At 37.8% G+C, this 19,528-nt stretch overlaps 1 protein-coding gene across 2 annotated transcripts; it reads right to left on the bottom strand.

Moving 5' to 3' along the window:
- Window positions 1-1,046: 1,046 nt before the first annotated feature.
- LOC120483543 (uncharacterized) lies at window positions 1,047-18,473 on the bottom strand. 2 transcript variants are annotated; one of them, XM_089122866.1, is made up of 19 exons: window positions 18,387-18,473; window positions 13,511-15,268; window positions 12,948-13,060; window positions 12,651-12,713; window positions 9,045-9,310; window positions 8,707-8,919; window positions 8,409-8,603; window positions 8,111-8,289; window positions 7,970-8,009; window positions 7,615-7,698; window positions 7,406-7,499; window positions 7,101-7,237; window positions 6,839-7,000; window positions 6,582-6,739; window positions 5,869-5,989; window positions 4,197-4,305; window positions 2,019-2,152; window positions 1,835-1,919; window positions 1,047-1,754 (listed from the first exon to the last, which is right to left on the bottom strand). In XM_089122866.1, the coding sequence occupies exons 2-19, from the start codon at window positions 15,226-15,228 to the stop codon at window positions 1,666-1,668; spliced, it is 3,960 nt and encodes a 1,319-aa protein (XP_088978992.1). In that variant the 5' UTR covers window positions 15,229-15,268; window positions 18,387-18,473; the 3' UTR covers window positions 1,047-1,665. The 2 variants fall into 2 exon arrangements, with proteins under 2 accessions (XP_088978992.1, XP_088978993.1); XM_089122867.1 differs by having other exon boundaries at window positions 12,948-13,057.
- Window positions 18,474-19,528: the final 1,055 nt, after the last annotated feature.

Here is a 19,528-nt window from a genome sequence, read left to right as displayed (position 1 = left end):
TAACCTCGGTTCTCTCTAAAAGAGGGAACGAGTAACGTTACTGCGTAATATCTTCCATACACAGCAAATGACATGCTACTGGGAACGCTTGTAACTCCCCTATGCGCTTGAAGCAAAAGCCATAAGAAACACTGTCTTGAACGACAAATGTTTCATGTCTGATAAATGGATTGGCTCGAACGGGGAACCTTTCATGTCTTCCAAAACCATAGAAAGGTCCCACATGGGAACTGAAGGATGTCTGGGAGGATTCAGCCTCTTGGGTCCCTTAAGAAAGTGAATGACCAGATCGTTCTTCCCCAGTGACTGGCCAGTCGCTGGTTTAGTAAACGCTGATAAAAGATATAGATATTACTGAATGTCAGCTTCCCAAAACTTTGATGGTTTTGGGAAACACAAACTCTTTAAACTGCTGATAATGACGGAACTTGCGACTATTGTCTAACAATGTTTTTAGGGAAACTCCAGTTCAGTTTGGATCATCTCAATTTGGCCTATGGGGCAAACGGTTCTACAAAGAATGTAGTAATTAAAATGATTGTCAAGTCATGTTTGTTTGTTTAAAACCGCTTTACAGATACGTAGCCTCTATTTTAGTAGCTGAGCTTCATTGACCCTTTTTTGACAAAACATTTTTCAAAATATTTTCTTTTGTGTTCCAAAAAACTTTGCCTGAGGCCACCGCTTATCCACCCTCCGGACTGTTTATTGAGGAGCGTGAATCCGCTTCTTCACTCAGAATTCTCTTTAGATTTATTATTATTATTTGTTATATATTTAAATTACGTTTTTTTAAAAAAAAAAAAAGATGCCACAGATTATGCCACACAATTTTGCTTTGGCAGCACTATATTTTTCAGAAACTTCTTCACAAATATAACAGGCCCTTGAAATTACATTACAATATATGGACATTAAATGTATTTCTATAAAGTTTCATGAAAATAGGACATCTTTACTTTCTGTATTATTTATTTTGGTGCCTTTAATCCTTTCATTTAGGAATCAATGCACAGCTGCTGGAAGAAATGATTGCAGACACAAAGTTCTATGGTCAAACTTTTTCAAAGTTTATTGTCAGATATTTCGTTTTATACTGTCCCTTTAATATTCATGCATCATGGAACAAAGAATTACAAAGTTGATTGGATAAACAAATAGAGAGATTATCATCAAGGCCTCCTATCTGCTTAATGTAAATGTAAAAAGCATAAATGTAATGTAAAAATATAAGCATAAATGTAAATGTGTTTACCATGGCCATAGTTTCTTAATATACAAGATAAGGCAAAGTGAATTCATTTTTCCACACTTTTCTAAAAACAACAGATATTTCCTTTTTTCAGGATCCTCATCCTGTCATAATCTTAAAATAACACAGAAAAACAGAATAGAGAAGTGAGAGGGAGATTACATCATGTAACCTTAAAATTCCTGCAAGCTGTATATGTTTGTATGTTCCTGCAATGTATGTTTCATGCAATCCTAAAATAAGTCAGAGTTCCAATAAATGTTTTAAGTTAACAACTTAAGATAAAATACATCTTTAACCAAACAAACATATAGAAAATAATAAAACTACATGGACAAATTATTTTGAGTAAAGAAATCAAATATGTGTCATAAAACTAAAGAAAACACTTACTTAAAAAGTTACACTTTATTTTACACTCTTGGCTTCTTATTGCTTGATTCCCATGAGTCAGACAGTTGATCCAACAGTCTGTCCAGCTGTTCAATATCCCCGGAGACATCTAGAAATGACAACAATTAAGATTAATCAGTCACTTGTACAAAAGATTTGTTTTATGTTAGGGATGACGTTCTCTCTTACCCTCTCTGGGCATTTTGCCGGTTTGTGATTGTGAGCGTTCTATTGCTTGATTCATTTTTTTTTCAAGAACATCCACTACGTAAAGCTTTACAAAGAAACAAGAGAAGATTGATTGTACAAATAAACAACTATTATATTGTACAACTAAATAAATGATTGTCTTTTATGAATATGAGATCAATACCTTTAATTTACTACAATTGTTCAGCACTTCTATTTTGGATTTGTTGAACATGTCTTGTTTTATCTCATCAACCCTGTTTATTAACAGTTGTTGCCTTCTCCTCATGGATCCGACTCCAGTCATTGCTGCTGCTTCTAAAATAAGAATACATCAGAACCATGAAAATAAATCAATTATTGGCTGTGACTGTGAGTTTCACAAATGAAATGTATAAATGAAAAGTGAAAAACTTTTCCCTTGCAAAAAAAAAAAGGTAATTTTATTAACTATACTTAAGAAAATAATATAATGCCGGTAACGCTTCCTTTTACAGTATAGTACTTATGTGTATTTACAGTGTACTTACCTAGAAAGTACTGGCTAATATAAGGTAAGTACATGGGTTAGGGGTAGGTTTAGGGTTAGTACCTAGTTATTACCCAGTAATTATAATTACTATAATAAGTACATAGTAAGTACATGCCCTGGTTTCACAGGTAGGCTTAGATTAAGCCAGGATTGGGCCTTAGTTCAATTAGGATATTTAAGTGGCTTTTATAACACATGCCTTATAATAATACGTTTTAAAAACTTTGAGACTTGCACTGACATTTTAAGATTTGCTAATGCATGTTTCAGTTAAAACAGCTCAAACATGCATTTTCATCGGGAAGTAGGCTTCAGCCTTGAAACCGATTTTCTTAATATGTAAGTATACTAATATTAGTAATTCAATTGAAATGTTGGACTATGTGGAGAGAGACGAGACGTGGAGGCGTGGTGTATTAAAATTATCACTCCGAGCTGGGCCAACGAAGCTAAGTGCTGTTTCTTTCTCTCGGTCTGTTGAGTCGACCAGTGTTTATGGCTTTGATAAACGCACACTCGGTTGTCAACAAAACATTCATCCTGAATGACTATTGTGTAACATATGGGCTGGACTTTCTTTTATCACTGAAACTTGTTTAAATGACACTGATACCAGACCTTTTGCTGAGCTTTTACCAAGGGGGTGTAGCTACTTTGAGGAGTAAATCGTCGGGGTGGAGGCTTGGCTGTTATTTTTAATAGTGAAGTGCAAGTTACTGCCTGTTGAAAGTTCCAAGAGTTTTGAAGCTCAATCAATGAAGAATGACTTGCCCTCGCCAGTGATTTTGTGCCTTCATTTATAGGCCTCCTGGTTATAATAAGAATTTTCTTGATGAATTTTATGAATTTTAATCTTGGTTGTTTCATCTGCTGACAGGATTTTGATTATGGGTGATTTTAATATTTATGTCAGTTATTCTGGTAAACCCATGACCAAAGAATTTTTGAATTTAGTGATTCCTTTACTTATCCCAACGTGTCTCTGGACCAACACACAATCATGGGCGTGTTGGTAAATTATTTTAATCAGGTTTGCTCTGAGATCTTGGATAATGTTGCGCCTTTTAAAATTAGATGCTAGAAAGTTAAAAACAACCGTGGCTAAATGATGTAACACAGAATCTGAGGCGGGTTTGTTGGCATGCAGAGCGTAGCCTATGGCTAAAAGATAAATTGCAAGTATCTTATGATATTCCAGCCTGGTCTCATTGTTAATACGTAGGTATTTTACGTTCTTGCAAAGAAAACGTACTTTTTAGTACGTTTGGATAGATGCTGAAACGTATAATATAGACGTATCTGCAACATTTAAACGTAACATTATTACGTTTTTACAGCTACAAAACGTAAACTATTTACGTATATTCTATATCATAAAGATATCTGTATAATTTCCCTTTTTACCATTTTATAGATAAATGTAAGATCCCACGATATTCTTAGGAAATATCTATACTGCATTTAAAACCGACTATCTCACTTTTGGAATTTCTCCGTTTGCGTTTGATTAAAGAGGTTGTGGACCCTATTGGTTCCAGTATATTATCGATTATCAAAAGTAGTTTATTTTATGGAGCTGTACCATAAAGGGTTTTGTTTTTGTACCATCTTTTTTGTTTATGAATTTGGATTCACAGGATTTGAAGAATTTCAGACCTATTTCGAAATTGCCTTTTATGAATAAGATCTTACTTGTTAAAAACTAATAGCACACTTGAATAAACTTCTTTTTGTAAGGGAATGAAAATTGTTTTTGTCATGTACAAAATAAAAAGTACACTTTATATCAAAGTAGTTTGTAATGAATTTTAAATCTTAATGGTAGATTACCTTCATAGCAAGAAGCCATTTCCCTCTGAATGGTTGTTTGTATTGATGAGTAGATCAACTTCTTCTTGGTAACAATCTCTCCAATGAGCAATTTCTTCAGTTGGGTTTCCTTCCATATGAGGAAAAACACAAGAAAAGTCTTGAAATATTAATTAATATTTTTTGTATTTTCTTTTCTTTTTTATTTGCTGGATAAAAAAAGCCTGCTTAATTATAAAGAATGAGGATTCACACAGACTTCAACAGAAGTGAAGAAAGGCATGGAGGATTAGGTTCAAAGTATTATTAGTGTCAGAAGAGAAAATCTCAGTTACGTATGTAACCCTCGTTCCCTGACTAATAGGAATCTCGCTTAGAGAGCCAATCTACTGTGTGTAACTATACAAGGCAATGAACATTGGCATGCAATGATTTGCAGCAACTGCTCTGACACAGTGTGTGTATATAGTGAGCAGCATGTGCAATTGCATATTTAGGTTTTAGCTGGGTAGCAGAGCGGTGGTACAGCAACCATGGCAACGGGACGTAACAAGGGTTAGGCTACATATGAAACAGAGACGTTCCCTTTCAGTTGGTCTCTACTTTACGTCGTAGCGCTATACGACGAATAGGAATCCACACCATAGTGCCACTGTTGCTGTCCCTGTCAGCGTCCTGTGAAAGCCTCCAACCCTTCTTGTAAGACAGGATCAGGCTTACGCAGAAAAGCCAATCACTGCTGTTCCACATTACCTGCCCAGTGACTATTGGATAACACTGGGAAAACGTGCCCTTCCCACTGGGAAAGGAATGCTGCTGAACCACATTCTACCCTGAAGGAGTTATGTAGAGATGACATATTGCCCAGCCCCATAGGGTTGACTTTAAGAAGGGTACCCCCAAATGAAAGTCTGTTTAGGAGTAGCCAAATAAGCTTGCAAAGGATATAGGCAGTCGCCGGATAGCCACAGGTGAGATGGCGTCAGGAAAGTCTGCTGAATAAGGCTAGCTCAGATTCGATGGCGAATTACACCAAAAAGCTCAGGGACATGTGTAATGTCGCTGAAGGAGTTTAAATCTGCTATAATGGCGAATCCGGGGGTCTATAGACTGAGTCATGCCCCCTCGGCGGGCTCTGACATAAGGATAGCTCATTGGTCACACGTCAGAGTCGCCCACTCCATTGGATGTGCAGTTGCTGCTGCACAGCCTATGAGTGTGTCAGACGGTCAGTGCTGGCTGTGCAGCTGCAAATGCGTTTTACAAAAGGCTTCAGTAAATCGAGGAAAAGGAGTTTCCCCACTGCGTATTCATACTTTGCAGTCACGTGACTTCCATGGATGCCTGGCGGGCAACAAATAGGTAAACGGTGGTGTGAACGTACAGTTAGCCTAAGTTAGCCTCACAAACCCAGCTGACTAGATGATTGACGAAACTACAGGTTAACTTAAAGACACGATTAATTACATGATCATACACCCATTGTATTTGAACAAATGTTGAAATTACCTTGAGCGATGGAATTATCACTGCACAGACGTGTAACGTTATACTGTGAAGGTTGTGTATCTCATCTGGTTAGTGCAACCAATCGCACTACTACTATCTGGCGTGTCATTTACACCTCGAAACACCAACTTCTGTATAAAAACTGGCGACGTCCAAAAGGGAACAAGAGAACAACTCTACTCACCTCAATTTGAATGAAGTTCTGAATGTTATTTATGAGAGGTGTGGGGTTAGCAGATTCATTTTGGATCACACTGAACTTCTCAATCTGTTCCTGCGCTGATATCCCTGTTTTTCCAGTCTTACTATAGCCAAAAAATAAAAATAAATTTATATATATATATATATATATATATATATATATATATATATAAAATAATTAATTAAAGCGGTGGTACACATTGCGGGTTTGTACACTTGGGAGCTCGTGAGATATTGCAAACGTTACGAGTCAGTTAACCTGATAATCTCATCAAAGCAGCTAGTAGGCTACACGGCACAAATTTTATTCCGAGCCGGTGACAATCGCGTGAGCTTTCGCGCTAAACACAGAGACCGGAGCTTTCAATGTTGCAGCCATCTATATCTTCAGATAGAAAAATTACCGAAATATGAGTGCAAATGATTTCAAATGACATCACATGAAGGTGAACGAAGATGAACGAAAGTCTTACGGGGTTGGAACAACATGAGGGTGAGTAATTACTGACAGAATTTTCATTTTGGGGTGAGCTATCCCTTTAAAGAATTTGTAAACAAACTACCAACAATATAATTAACAGCAATGCTAATTAAACGTACTAAAAAAGAAAAGTGAAAAGTTTTCTCTAGATTTGTGAAAAGTTTTCTCTAGATTTTATTCTAAGACTGAAAATGAAATAATGAAACCAAACTTACGGAAATATCTTATTGAAATCTTTCTCAATACATTCATGCAAATGTCCGGCCAATGTCTTGTTCAGGTCTAAAACTGTATCCCAATTTTTCGACCGATAGCATCCATAGTTCTTGCACAAAGATCCAAGGATTCTGTGGAACCCACTTCCATCTCTATTCTGAGTATAAAAAAAAAGAAAAGAAAAAGTGTAAAAAGGACAAGAAAATAGTGATTATGCAAAACATGTGAATGTTTACCGGCTCTATCAATTGTTTACCTCTAACAATTGGCGTATGGAAGCAACACAGGATATCACTGATTCTCCCACTCCCCTTGTGAGACACTGGTCCAAATCACTAATAATGCCGTCAAAATAGCTTCTCAGTTCCTTTAGTGACGTCTTTAGGTTATTCTCAAATTCCATGACTTTCTTTTCCATCTAAAACACATTCATACAAGAGCAGTGAATTACAGAACAATACATATTGGCAGGATTCTAAATACACTCTAATTCTAGTCAATCTAATTCTGAATCGTACCATTTTCTTGTTTGTTTCTAGCTGATCCCTTTGTATTAAGAGCAGAGTTCCCTTTGCTTCACTGACATAATCTTTGACCAGTTCTTTATGAATGCTCTTGTTAAGACTCCTCAGTTCATCCTGCAGCTTAGGGATTTCTAGATAAAAAAAGACAATGATGTGATTTGGACAAATTTGGTCAGTGCTTTATATCACTTAATAAACTATTTTAACTTCAATACTTGAAGTTAAATGAATATTTAATAAAGATGAATAAAAATAGAATAAAGTGGTAAAATGCAAGCAATGTTTAGAAGATAGTTTACCTGTTTCACTAGATTCCAGATTTAAATTGGGTTCAAAGAATGCACTGGAACTTACAGTTAAAACTTTAAACTGATTGTCAGTACTGAATATTTTCTAAAAAAGAAAAAAGTAAAGCAATATTAATAAAATCACAAGAAAACCATATATGCCGTGTATATCTAGTTTTTTTAAGTAATGCAACAGTTTTAAAAAATAGTTAAAGTAGTACCTGAAGTTTAGATTTTTTTAACTTTTCTTTGACCTTCATCTTGGCATGTTCGTTTCTATGAAGTATGCATATTTTTTTCTCATCCTAAATGATTAACAAAGCACGTACACATAAGCTGTACACAGGTTTATAGTAAAATCTGATTCAGTGGTTGATTGTGTACTATCTCTTTTTCCTCTCAGTAAATTATTACATTCATGAAATTGCAGAAAGAATGATATAATTTCTCACCAACATTAAAAAAACAGCAAATTTACTCAGAGCAGCAGTACATGCTTACTTACAACAAATCTATTAAAACAAAGAAGCAATACTTCACAAATACAGCTAGTACATTTCTGTGCATTTTGCATACCTTGTCTTCTGGGATTTGGTCTCTAGGAAGCCGTGTAACTCTAAAAAGAAATATTTAAACAAAAGATTCAAGATTATTAGATTTAGACAAGAATCTTAGCACTTCCCAGCCATTTACCTACATGTAATATACACAAAATACCTCATATAGGCTACTGGATCGATCACATCAGTCTTTGTACAGATGAAGTTGATGCTTTTGCATTCTCCTCCTGGTCCCAGTTCTTCTGTGCAGTGCTTTACCATCCACCAAGGGTCACTATCAGTGGTTGCTCGATTAATATCACTTACAATCCACACAGAAGAGCACTCTGTCAGTTTCTACAGGATTTCAAATATAACCGCGAGTTAGGGGACTTGTTGTTAGCATTATAATATATTAATTAATCTGGTTAATCTGGCAAACGGTTATTTTTAAAGTAGCATATTAATATATTTACAGATTTCCACAGATCATCTCTTATCCTGTTGCAGTCTCCAGATCCTGGAATATCAACAAGCACAATATGCTCTAGAAGTTCACGACAATCTGGAATCTTGATCGTCACACTCTTCACAAGCGGCCAGTACCAGTCACCGAAACTTGACTCGCTGTGTTGTATGTAACTTGCAACATCATTCTTAAATTCAGATACCTTTTGAGATAATAAATTAGTTTGTTTTACCTGGCTGTAAAGCAAATTAAGAAGGCATTATACGGTACATGTAATATGTTAAAAACAGTCTCCTAAAACTTACACTACTTGTTGAGAAACATCTTTCCTTATTAATGAACCTTTCAATCTCAGCAAATTTGTCATCGTTCTTGAGCTCTTCTAATGTTTTCTTGTCTGCATCAGCTCCATACAGCGCAGTGATCTTTTCTTTAGCAATTTCAAACAAGTCATCAGTCCTGTCCTCATTTTCACCTGACAAAACTCTGAAAAGATCTTCAAGCTCTTTGTTCCACTCCTGCAGAGGCACACAAAACACAAAATAGTGAAAAATATGGCATTGATCCATTCCCTACAGTCGAATTATTTATTTATAAAGAACTCTGATTAAAAGCATAGTCAGATGAATACAAATGAGGAAACCTCTTTAGAAAAGAGTTCAAACTCTGCGGTGTAGTTGGAGTCAGTCAGGTTGGCTTCCACCTGAGTAACAACGGCTGTACAGGCACCAAAACAACCAGATGGCAGTAGATACTCAATCCCCAATATTGCACTTAATAGGGAGCTCTTCCCTTCTCCTGATTTTCCAAAAATCCCAATGGTTGCCTTCTTCACATTGCCTTTATCTATTTGATCTGAGTTTTTGGGAAATTTTTTCATAATTTGCCTTGCCTTCTCCATGATCTCATCTGTGTGGAAAAAAAGAAGACAAAGAGCCGTTTTTCTGCTTTAATAACATTTCTGTACAAACATAAGTGACAGATGTTTAATTATATTATTTACATTTTTTACTCGTGCATAGTGTGTCATTCTAAATATATATTGTTCAGTCAAATGACATTAATGGCATTTTGAGGTGCTTGACTCAAAATGTTAAATATGAAGTTCCTTTTCAAGGAAACTCGTGTTGTGTCGAGTGATGATGTGGGAACGCTCTGCGTGATAACATTGAAGCACATGTGAAATTAATCCAATGGTGTGGCAAACGTCAGAGGCGAGTGACGTCACAAAGTAAGCCTGCCCAAAAAAAAGCAGCGTTAGCGTGTCTCTTCAGTAAGCGGCATATTTGGTTTTGACAGTCTACCTTAATTATAAGAATGGCAAGCAAGCAGCAGTTCAGAATGTGTGTTCATCCTTGCCCACCTTACATCACGGGTGGGGTTGCACACACTTTTTTTCCCTTTTAAGGGACCCCGAGCTGCGTCAAAACACCTGCACGAATGAAGTAAGTCCAATGGCGTGATGGAACATCATGGACCAGGAAACTATAAAGTACACCTGAACCTAGTTTCACGTAGCCAGACTTTCAGACTGACTGCAGAAGGTCTGGACTCTATTGCAGCTTTTCTTGGCCAAGGACCGTCTAAGAGGACGTTTGACTGATATGTAGGCCTAAAGGCCTCATTATACTTCTGCATCAACTCCACGGCGTAGCTACGTCGTCACTACTATGGCGTTGTGGCCGTTTTATGCTTCTGCGTCAGGTTGTGTTGCATCGCGGTGCATTTCTCCGCCAGAACGCTAGGGGGGTGTGGTTCGCGAATCTCTTTGCTAGTTTGTTTTGGTTCTGTGCGCCGCGAACGAAAGTAAGAGAATGTTGTTGCAGCTGGAGCTAATCGACATTAAACAACAAGACAACAAACTTTGTCCCCATGAACCAACATGGATGTCCAGGGCCCGTTCCACCTGAGCTGACATAGCTGTTCGGATAATGTAGGATGGCAGGATAATGTAGTGTCCTGTGGCAGACTTGGTTAGTACTGTACTGTGTATTATCAATGATGTAACCATGAACATTGTATTGAAAATAAACAACAAACTGTGTTTCAAAACAAACGTTGATTTATTGATTGATTGAAGAGCAAAAAAGAAAGAAAAGAATCTCGACATATATATTAATAATGAAATAAAAAAACAACAGTTTATTTTTATTTTAATTCTTTATTTACTTTCTTTATAAGTGTATTATAATTATCAGTACGAGGGTGCAAATGTTAAAAATGGCGCTATAGCGGGAGAGGGAAATCAGAAAAGCTACACTCCTGAAATGATGTATAATCTGACCAATCAAAGCCCTTGCTGTCTGCGTCGCCTCGACGCGCTGTTGCAAATTTTTGGAGGTGCACGTCGAGCTACGGCGGAGGGGTCGGAGAGGGGTTCGCGTCGACACAGAGAGGTCTGCGGGGGTACGCCGTCGATTCGACCCAGAAGCATAAAACAGGCTTAACACAGCCAATCACAGTTTGTTTTCTTCCACATCATGTTTAGGGGCATGTTTCACCCTCAGCCAGAGTTATGGAAGCTGTGGGTCTGGCCCCTGAGGGGGACTAATTTCTAAATACTGGTCTCTCAACTGAGGTTGTGGAGACCATTTTAAACTCTAGAGCCACCTCCACAAGGAAATTTTATTTACTTAAATGGAATGTTTTTAAAATGTGGTGCAGAGAACTTCAGTTGGACCCAGCAGTGGCTTCAGTACTGGAGTTCCTCCCGAGTCGCTTCTCTGACGGGCTCTGCCCATCTACGCTTAAGGTTTATGTGGCGGCCATAGCTGCCTTCCACACGCCTTTAGGGGTGGGCACCTTGGGTAGACACCCACTAATTGTTCGTTTCCTTCGTGGAACTAGGAGGTTGAAGCCTGTCATCCAGTCCAGAGTTCCCTCTTGGGATCTGACAGTGGTCCTCGAAGAGTTATCCCTGGCACCCTTCGAGTCATTGAATGAGGTGTCTGAGAAATTTATGTCCTTTAAAGTAGCCTTCCTGCTTGCTATCACGCCCCTCAAAAGAGTTGGGGACTTACAAGCTTTATCGGTGGCTCCCTCTTGTCTCGAGTTCGCTCCTTGCAGAGTAAAGGCTATTCTCCACCCTAGTTCCCTCAGAGTGGCGCAGTGGGCATTTGTGCAACTGAAGTTCCCTTGAAAGGGAACGTCTCAGGTTACGACTGTAACCCTCGTTCCCTGAGAAGGGAAAGGAACGCTGTGTCCCTGTGTCACTCTTTCGACGACTTGTTTCCACCAATTAAAAGCTGGTGCTGTTATGCTGCCGGTGCCCTTTTATAGTTTCCGGTTCACCGTCACATGCGCCGTCATGAGTGACGTCATCACGCAACACCAATCAAAATTGGACTAGTTACATAGAGGCTTAAAACGCATCATGCTGAAGGCGTTTCCCCATAGTGTCGATTCTCGATGCAGCGTTCCGTTCCTTTCTCAGGGAACGAGGGTTACAGTCATAACCCAAGACGTTTCTCTTCACAACATTTGTGATGTGGCAAGCAACATACATTTGGGAGGTTCTACTCTCTGAACCTGGACTCTACACCAGGTACCCAGGTGCTCTCGTCCTAGTCCTGCTCTTCACAATTTCACACAGGACAGACACTTCTTGCTATGGTGACGTTAGTATGGACTTTTCCACAGTGTCAATCGACTATAACCTCAGTTCCCTGAAGAAGGAACAAGAAGTTGCGTTGCCCTGCCATAATCCTACATGCCTGTCAGCGACTTACTTCAGCCTATCAGAAGCTAGCACTGCTTTGTTAGGGCAGGCTTTATAGTTTCCTGGTTCATATCGTCAACCGCCTCAGACGTTCTGCCACACCATTGGACTGATTTCACATGTGCTTCAAGACGTAATCACACAGAGCGTGCCCACCGCTTTTATCAACTCTTATTCTTATTCCCTCTTCAGGGAATCGAGGTTACAGTCATAACCAAGGCGTTTCCCTGTTCTGTGTTGGTGTGGGTTTCCTCGGGGCACTCTGGTTTCCCCCACAATCAAAATAATTGCTGGACAGGTAAATTGGAGACTCTAAATTGTCTGTCTGTGTGAATTATCCCTGTGATGGACTGGCCATCTGTCCAGATGCTGGTATAGGCTCCAGCATCCCTGTGATGCACAGTTTGGACACACAGTTAGGACAAATAGTTTCAATGAATGATGGATGAGTGAATGTGATACCTGTATGACTATTTAAGTGATTAGTTACAAGTGGTAGGTAAGAGGTGGACAGATTCAGGTTTTACTTGCCTGTTGTCAGTGGTGACTGTATACTCAGGACGGATGATTTATGATCACGCTTTCTTTTAGTACCTATCAGAGAATTCATTCCACTCATTATTTTCCCTCAATGAAAAAGACTGTACAATGATATTTCATTTTTATATCTTGGCTAGTCATTGTGGGATAGATGGAAAGTAGAACATATATTCTTATTAAAGATCTATTGTTTTTTCTAACCAACCATTTTTTAAACTATTTAGTTCTAATTACAACTAATAATTATATATATATATTTTTTTTTATTTTTTTTTTTTTTTTGCTCACCATCAGAGGAAGATGAAGATTGTGGTGGTACAGGAAGAAGTGGAGGGGTATTCTTCTTCATCCCTTGAAATGTTTCCATCTCTTCTTTGAGTGGTCCAGAAATGGCTGATCTACTGATTTTAGTAAATAAATTAAAAAAATCAAATAAAAGCATTAATTGTAAAAATGTACAGCTTTCCATAAGTTATTTAATTAAGTCACCTTTTTTCGATAATGTTTAATACAATACAGATTGTCAAAGCAGCTTCACAGAGATCAACAGGAAAATAGTAGACCCAATTATGTAAACTAATATAGACCAAATGGCTCAAGGTGCAATGAATGAGCCTCTTTAATAATCGAGTTTTGAACATTTCTCTGCTCCAGCTCACCGCTTTTGTTCCTGAGCAAAACAATAACTGTTATTCACTTTGAAATGACAGTATCTCCTAATCTTCATCAAAGTATGTTTTAAGCATTTTATTGTATAAAGTCAGAATTTAGGAAGGATTTTAACCCATGTGCTCAGAGTACTTCAGGTTTCTTTGTCCAAACGCTCACGCCCTTTTATTCATTATCCTCACCTCACATCGACTTCCATTGATTCATCTTCTTCAGAGATTTTGGACTCATATTCACTCTTTTGATACACCTTACTCCCGTCATCCATTTCATCTGCTTTAGAGCCGTTTTCTTCTGATTCTTTGTCCCAGTCCTCATCCTTAGCATAAATTTCTAGGCATTTTAGCAGTTCATCATTTCCTTTGGATAATATCTCTATTTCATATACTTCAGTAGTATTGCTCTCCACAGTAGCTTTGACCATGTCTAGGTCCTCAGGTTGAAAGCAAACCATCACACTTTGTTTGAAAATGAAAACCACAGACTTTTCTAAATGTCCAAATAACTGTGAGGCATAGCTTTTTAGAGCCAACATTAGGAGTCCTGGGGTCAAAGGGCAGCCCTGATGTAGCCGTTTGTATTTCTCAACATTGAGAACATTTGCATCACTGAGGAGATTTTCTATAAGGAGAAGATCCTGGCTCAGAGTTGGGTTTGACGGTTTTTGCTGTTCTAGCTCATCCTTAATATGGCTCAAACTTATTAAAGCATGATGTGTTTTGGGAGTGATCATGACAGCAGCTGACTCTCTTTGGATCCGCCCCTTTGGAAGAGACTCAATGACATCATCTAGGCGTCTTGCCAGAATAGTTGCAATGATGAGGTAGTCAACATTAAAAAAGTGTTGACTATCATCATGTGGACTCTTCACAGTTTCATTAAAGCGTGTCTCAGAGCAGTTAAACGCACCGCTGTGGATTCTGTCATAGAGCATCTTAATGTATGGAATTAGATCCTGAATTTTGTCTTTATAGGAGGATGCTGGGGTACCATCTGGTCTCGGTGTGTCTGACACTTGAAGAGATTGTACAGCTGACACAATGTCAACCACACTGACTGCATGTGAGCTTTCTTTGCCCAGTGACGAACCAGTCTCATCTGTCAAAAGATCCTTTTTTAGATTCAGCCATTGGAAGATTGTTTGTATCTGTGGATCTTTCTGAATAGGCATCGCAGGGATGTTGATCTCTAAAGAAACAGGCCGGTGGTCTTTGTTTTCACTTTTCTCTGAGTCTCTTATTTCACAAACTCCGACACGCCACATACATTCTTCTGGAACAAAGAAGTAATCCAGCCTGGACACAGGAGAGTCTTTAATGTAGAACGTATAATCTTGCTTTATGGGGTTCTTTCTTCTCCAGACATCAACCAGTTGAAGAGATTTCATGAACTTCTCTACAAATAACAGCTGTTTACTATGAGAGCTGTTGTTTGTCAAATTGTTCCATTTTTTGTCAATAAATCTATTGAGAACTGTGTTGAAATCTCCACCAATCACCAGCAGCCCTGTGGTCATTGACTGCAGGTACCTTGAAAGTTTATCAAGGGTTTTTGTGTCTGTTTGATGATTATAAACACTAACAATAGTGAATGGCTGACCTTCCAGTTTACATTTCAACACAACATAAGCTCCACTGGTATCTTTTTCATCACTTATGTAATTGAAATCTAGTGTTTTTCTCACTAGTATGGCTGATCCCTTGCTGGAGGAGGTGTACTTTGTGTAGAAAATATGCCACTCATCTTTAAAGTCTTCTACAATATTTTCATCTCCTTCTCCAATGTGCGTCTCTTGAAATAAAATAACATCCACATTTTGTAGTTCTTGAAATTTCTGATCTCTGTGTCGCTTAAGTCCATTTACATTCCAAGTGATGAAGTTTATGGTCTTTGAAGCCATCTGCTCTCACAGACCAAAAATCCTCAGCTCAGTAAGTTCCCTGTCAAAACAAAAAGTAGAGGGAAGGGAATTTTTGTTTCATATTCTGATTTAATTACTGAGATTTTCATGGTAGACATTTTATACAAATTGATTTCAATGTTTTGCATTCAAAGTGGACATTTTTATCAGGTCGTGCATTCCCAGTTCGTCACACTGGACCTAGACTGAAGTTTCACTGCCCTGAACCATAAAAATCAGCCTTTTAAATTTCAACTGACCGTTGGGCCGTCTCATTCTTGATCGAGCAAGGACACATGAGAATTGCGCTTAATTTACCTCAGCTAAAAATTATTCAAATAATAACCTACAACTTCCTTGTCTTATGTGACATTTATTTTGCATAAGCTTCCTCTGGATTCCAGTAGGACTGCATGGTTAAATTTTATTTTTAATGACGTTCCAGCTGATGTGGGTAAAACATTGTCAGTTTGTTCACTTCATTTTACTGAGGATTGTTTTGTAACACAGGTCGAGACATGGATTTGCAGACTGATTAAAAATAAAAAATGGTGCTGTGCCTTCTATAGATCCAACAAGAATGGTGCACACGGACTCTGGGTCCAACATGTATGGGCGAATCATTCCGGCATTCCTGACAACATTGGAAGTTTTCAAAACAATTTCAAAGTTGAAACAAGCTGAAACTCATTATAATATGCAAAACTGTTATCCACTCACAGCAGTGGGCGTTTACTTCCAAGTCTTCAATTGAGCATCACAGTCCCGCCCACAGCCCGAGAGAGCTGTGGTGCCGGTAATAAATTTCCCATTCATTTCTCCCATTGACGTTTTGGAAGATACCAGCTACGGCTGAACTCAGAAGCATACAACATATCATTTCGGGTGAAAATACTAAGAGAAAATCCCAAAAAAGTCAACGGTACAAGACTGTGTACATATTTTCATTTCCGAGCATATCCCATAAACCACCGCGCCTCACTGAAACCACCGTGAGCCTTTTGAGTGACTTCCAAATCTGACTTTTTCCTCCAGTGAATTGTATATATGTGCAGGGAAACTATTTTCCTCGAGTTACTGAAGCTTATGTGTAAAACGCATTTGCAGCTGCACAGCTAAAACATCTGACCATCTGGCTCGCTCATAGGCTGTGCTGCGGCAACTGCACATCCAATGGTGCGGGCGCCTCTGACGTGCAATCAATGAACTAGCCCTACGTCATTACACCATCTTCAGTCTTCACAGACTTTCACAGGGTTTACCCAGACAGTTACACGACTTCCACCAATCAGATGCATTACTATGGGATTGTTGGATTGTTCAGGATTGTGGGTAATGAAGTACTTATTCAAGACATCGCGAATTAACACTAGAAGTGCCAGAATTCCAAAACTACTAGAACGGGATTCAAAACAGTGTTTATTTCCACCTAACTGACGCCTTAGGAAGCATTTTGACCATGCTTCAATATCTGACGCTTTAGGCGCCCTTTAGCGTCAGTTAGATGACGCCCTAGGATCGCGTGTAACCCTACCCCCACCCCAGACCTAAACCTAACCGCGTCATCTAACTGACGCTTTCCTTTAGCGTCAGTTAGATGACGCCGTAGGATCGCATTTTCGTCAACCACATTTTTTCAAAGATGAAAACGAGACGATAACTTAATAAAAAGTAGGTTTGAATGACAAAAACTATGACGAAAATGTTAGATAGTGACGATTTGCTAAAAAAAAATTTGTTTTGCCTTACGTTTATGTAACTTAATTTATATGAAAAGCATTTTAAATGAAAATACAGACAATTTTAGGAAAAGTCAGGTACCAGCAGGATTTTATTATTTTTTTCAACAAAGTTATTGTAGATATAAAATTCAAAACGGTCAAAATGACCGTTATGGCCGTTCTAGTGTTAAAGGCATTTATCTTAAAACAAGGTTAGTGCCCCATGAACTTTTGGCATTTATATGAGCATTTACAATCGCTTGGTACAGCCATAGCTGGTTTTAAGTCAACCATGTATGGTTACGTTTTTATGGCTTATATCTCAAATGTCAATGGAGAAATTGTATTGAATTCTTAATTCCAGCACCGGCTGTGAGCGGGACTGTGATGCTCTATGCGAGATGCCCATAAAAACCAAGCGTTTTTGAGCTAGGCTAAAACAAGGATAGAAAATAGCCTTTTACTTATTCATTTTGATGTTTTTGAATGTAAAAAAACAAGCAACGTTGACCTCAGACAACAATATAAAAAAAAATTAAAAAGCCAGTTCATGACCCCTTTAAGCATAGCCTTCTTGTTGCTGTTTTCCTTCTTTTTTTTAACTGCTCGCACATCTGTTTATCTTTTCCTTTGTCTTCTCATTAGTTTCTTTGCTAGAATTTCATGCTTGTTAACATTAGTCCACTCCCTGTATAATATGTTTTTCTTGTCTGACGAATGTATGATTTTGGAAGTGCAATTTGATTACCATTTCCAGTTTTAATAAAGTTCAAATAGCTAAGCTTCTATATCATTTTTACTCTTCAAAGTGTAGGCTTGCAGGTTTCGATTATGAAGTGTAAGCATAATGACGTTTGGGTAAAGTTTTGATGCACAAGAGTCAATGGCAGTAGCCTCGTCTATTATGTTGTGTGCAACCAACCTCTGCCATAGCAGAAATGCACCGTGCCACAGACGTTACCATAACGATGATGTGTTTGCTGGGAAACCACCCCTTTCAAGATATTTCATTCGGGAAGAGCTCATTAGGATCGATTAAAGCGTTTACAGCCGTCAATGCGTTTGCTAACAAATTATTTGTTTGCATGATGTAAGTAAGCCGGTGGGTCGCGAGACTTTCTTTGTGTTCTTGGTCAATAAGTGCCTTTTGTGAAGCGCACTTATGTGTGAAGTGCACTTGTGTGTGCCGTTGTAACACCAAGAACATCGAGAAAGTCTCCCAACCCCCTATAGAATAATGTCGAGACCCACTGGTTGAGAAACACTGTTATAGATGATGATATCAGATGCTTATTTGATAAATCAAACAGGAATATATGTATTTCAGATTGTTTAAGAAAACTTACCTGCAAATAAGATCAAATACGGTCTGACATTAACTAAGTTTTAGAATTATAGTTAACCAAATGCACCATACTATTTTAAAGGAAATATTACCTTTTATGTCTGTGGAGCAGAAAACTGCTTTCGATTCAGCTCTCGATGTCTGAGTAAGAAGAATTCTGACATGAGATATGATTCAACTGTGGGTGTGTCTTGTTGTGACATAGAAAAAGAGGAAGATAATGAGAAAGGGACACTTTTCTCCTTTTATTTTACTTTAGCCTACGCCTATATTGCACAGAATACTTTTAAAATCAGTGGAATATTTACTTGTTCTGATTGCAAAATGTAGCCAAGAAAGAATATGACCTCTAACTGAAATTAATATCTTAAAGATTGATAGTTTTAATCTTTAAGCCAATTTATCAGTAAATAATATATTTGCATTTAATGAAGTGTAAGCATAATGATGTTTGGGTAAAGTTGTGATGCGCACAAGAGTTTTTTTTTTTTTAAACGTCATTCCTTATGAAGTGCTTATTTCAAGGGACAGCCTAACGCTTTTTGACTCTCTCAGTTTGTGATCTACTTATGGTTTAAAGTATACATTTTTTTCACACATCAATTTCCCACATGTCTAGTACAATTATGTGGTTTTGTTTTTTAATAATTAAAAATAAACTAATTTTTGAGTTTGATGACAAATACACCGGAAAACACAGATATACAGCATAGTTCAAAACAAAATAATAATTAATAATTTCTGAACATTGATTCTCAGTCTTTATTTACATGTTTCTCCTGTTTTCTGAATAGAATTCATAGCATATTTCTAATAGGGGCACATTGAAACACAGTGGGACAACATGCCCCCAACTGCACAACTGGGGTTTAAACCCTGCTAGTGTCTTCTGCTAGTTAGCGAAGCATTAAAGAACTATATCAACTGTTAAACAACAGATTGGAGATTAAAATAATATCAAATTTGTCTAATTTTAAATAAACACAAAAAATAGAGATGAAAAATTAGCTTAAGTAAGAAATGTACTTTTGCTATGGTTAAACAAATGTTCAATATCTTACAAAGATTTCCCAATTTTGGCACAATTATTTCTCTATGTAGTGTTGAAATGGCAACTAGTAAATACACCAAGTTTTGTCATGCCAGCATGTGTGGAAATATTTAAAACAAGCGTGTTACAACTAGCCCCGCGTTACTTTGTGCCCCACGCTCCCACAACCTCTCAGCACTGTTT

Source organism: Pimephales promelas, chromosome 18 (genome assembly GCF_988280905.1).
Source record: "Pimephales promelas chromosome 18, fPimPro1.hap1.1, whole genome shotgun sequence".
Taxonomy (NCBI): Eukaryota; Metazoa; Chordata; class Actinopteri; order Cypriniformes; family Leuciscidae; genus Pimephales; species Pimephales promelas.
This window is presented reverse-complemented; position numbering and strand designations above follow the sequence as displayed.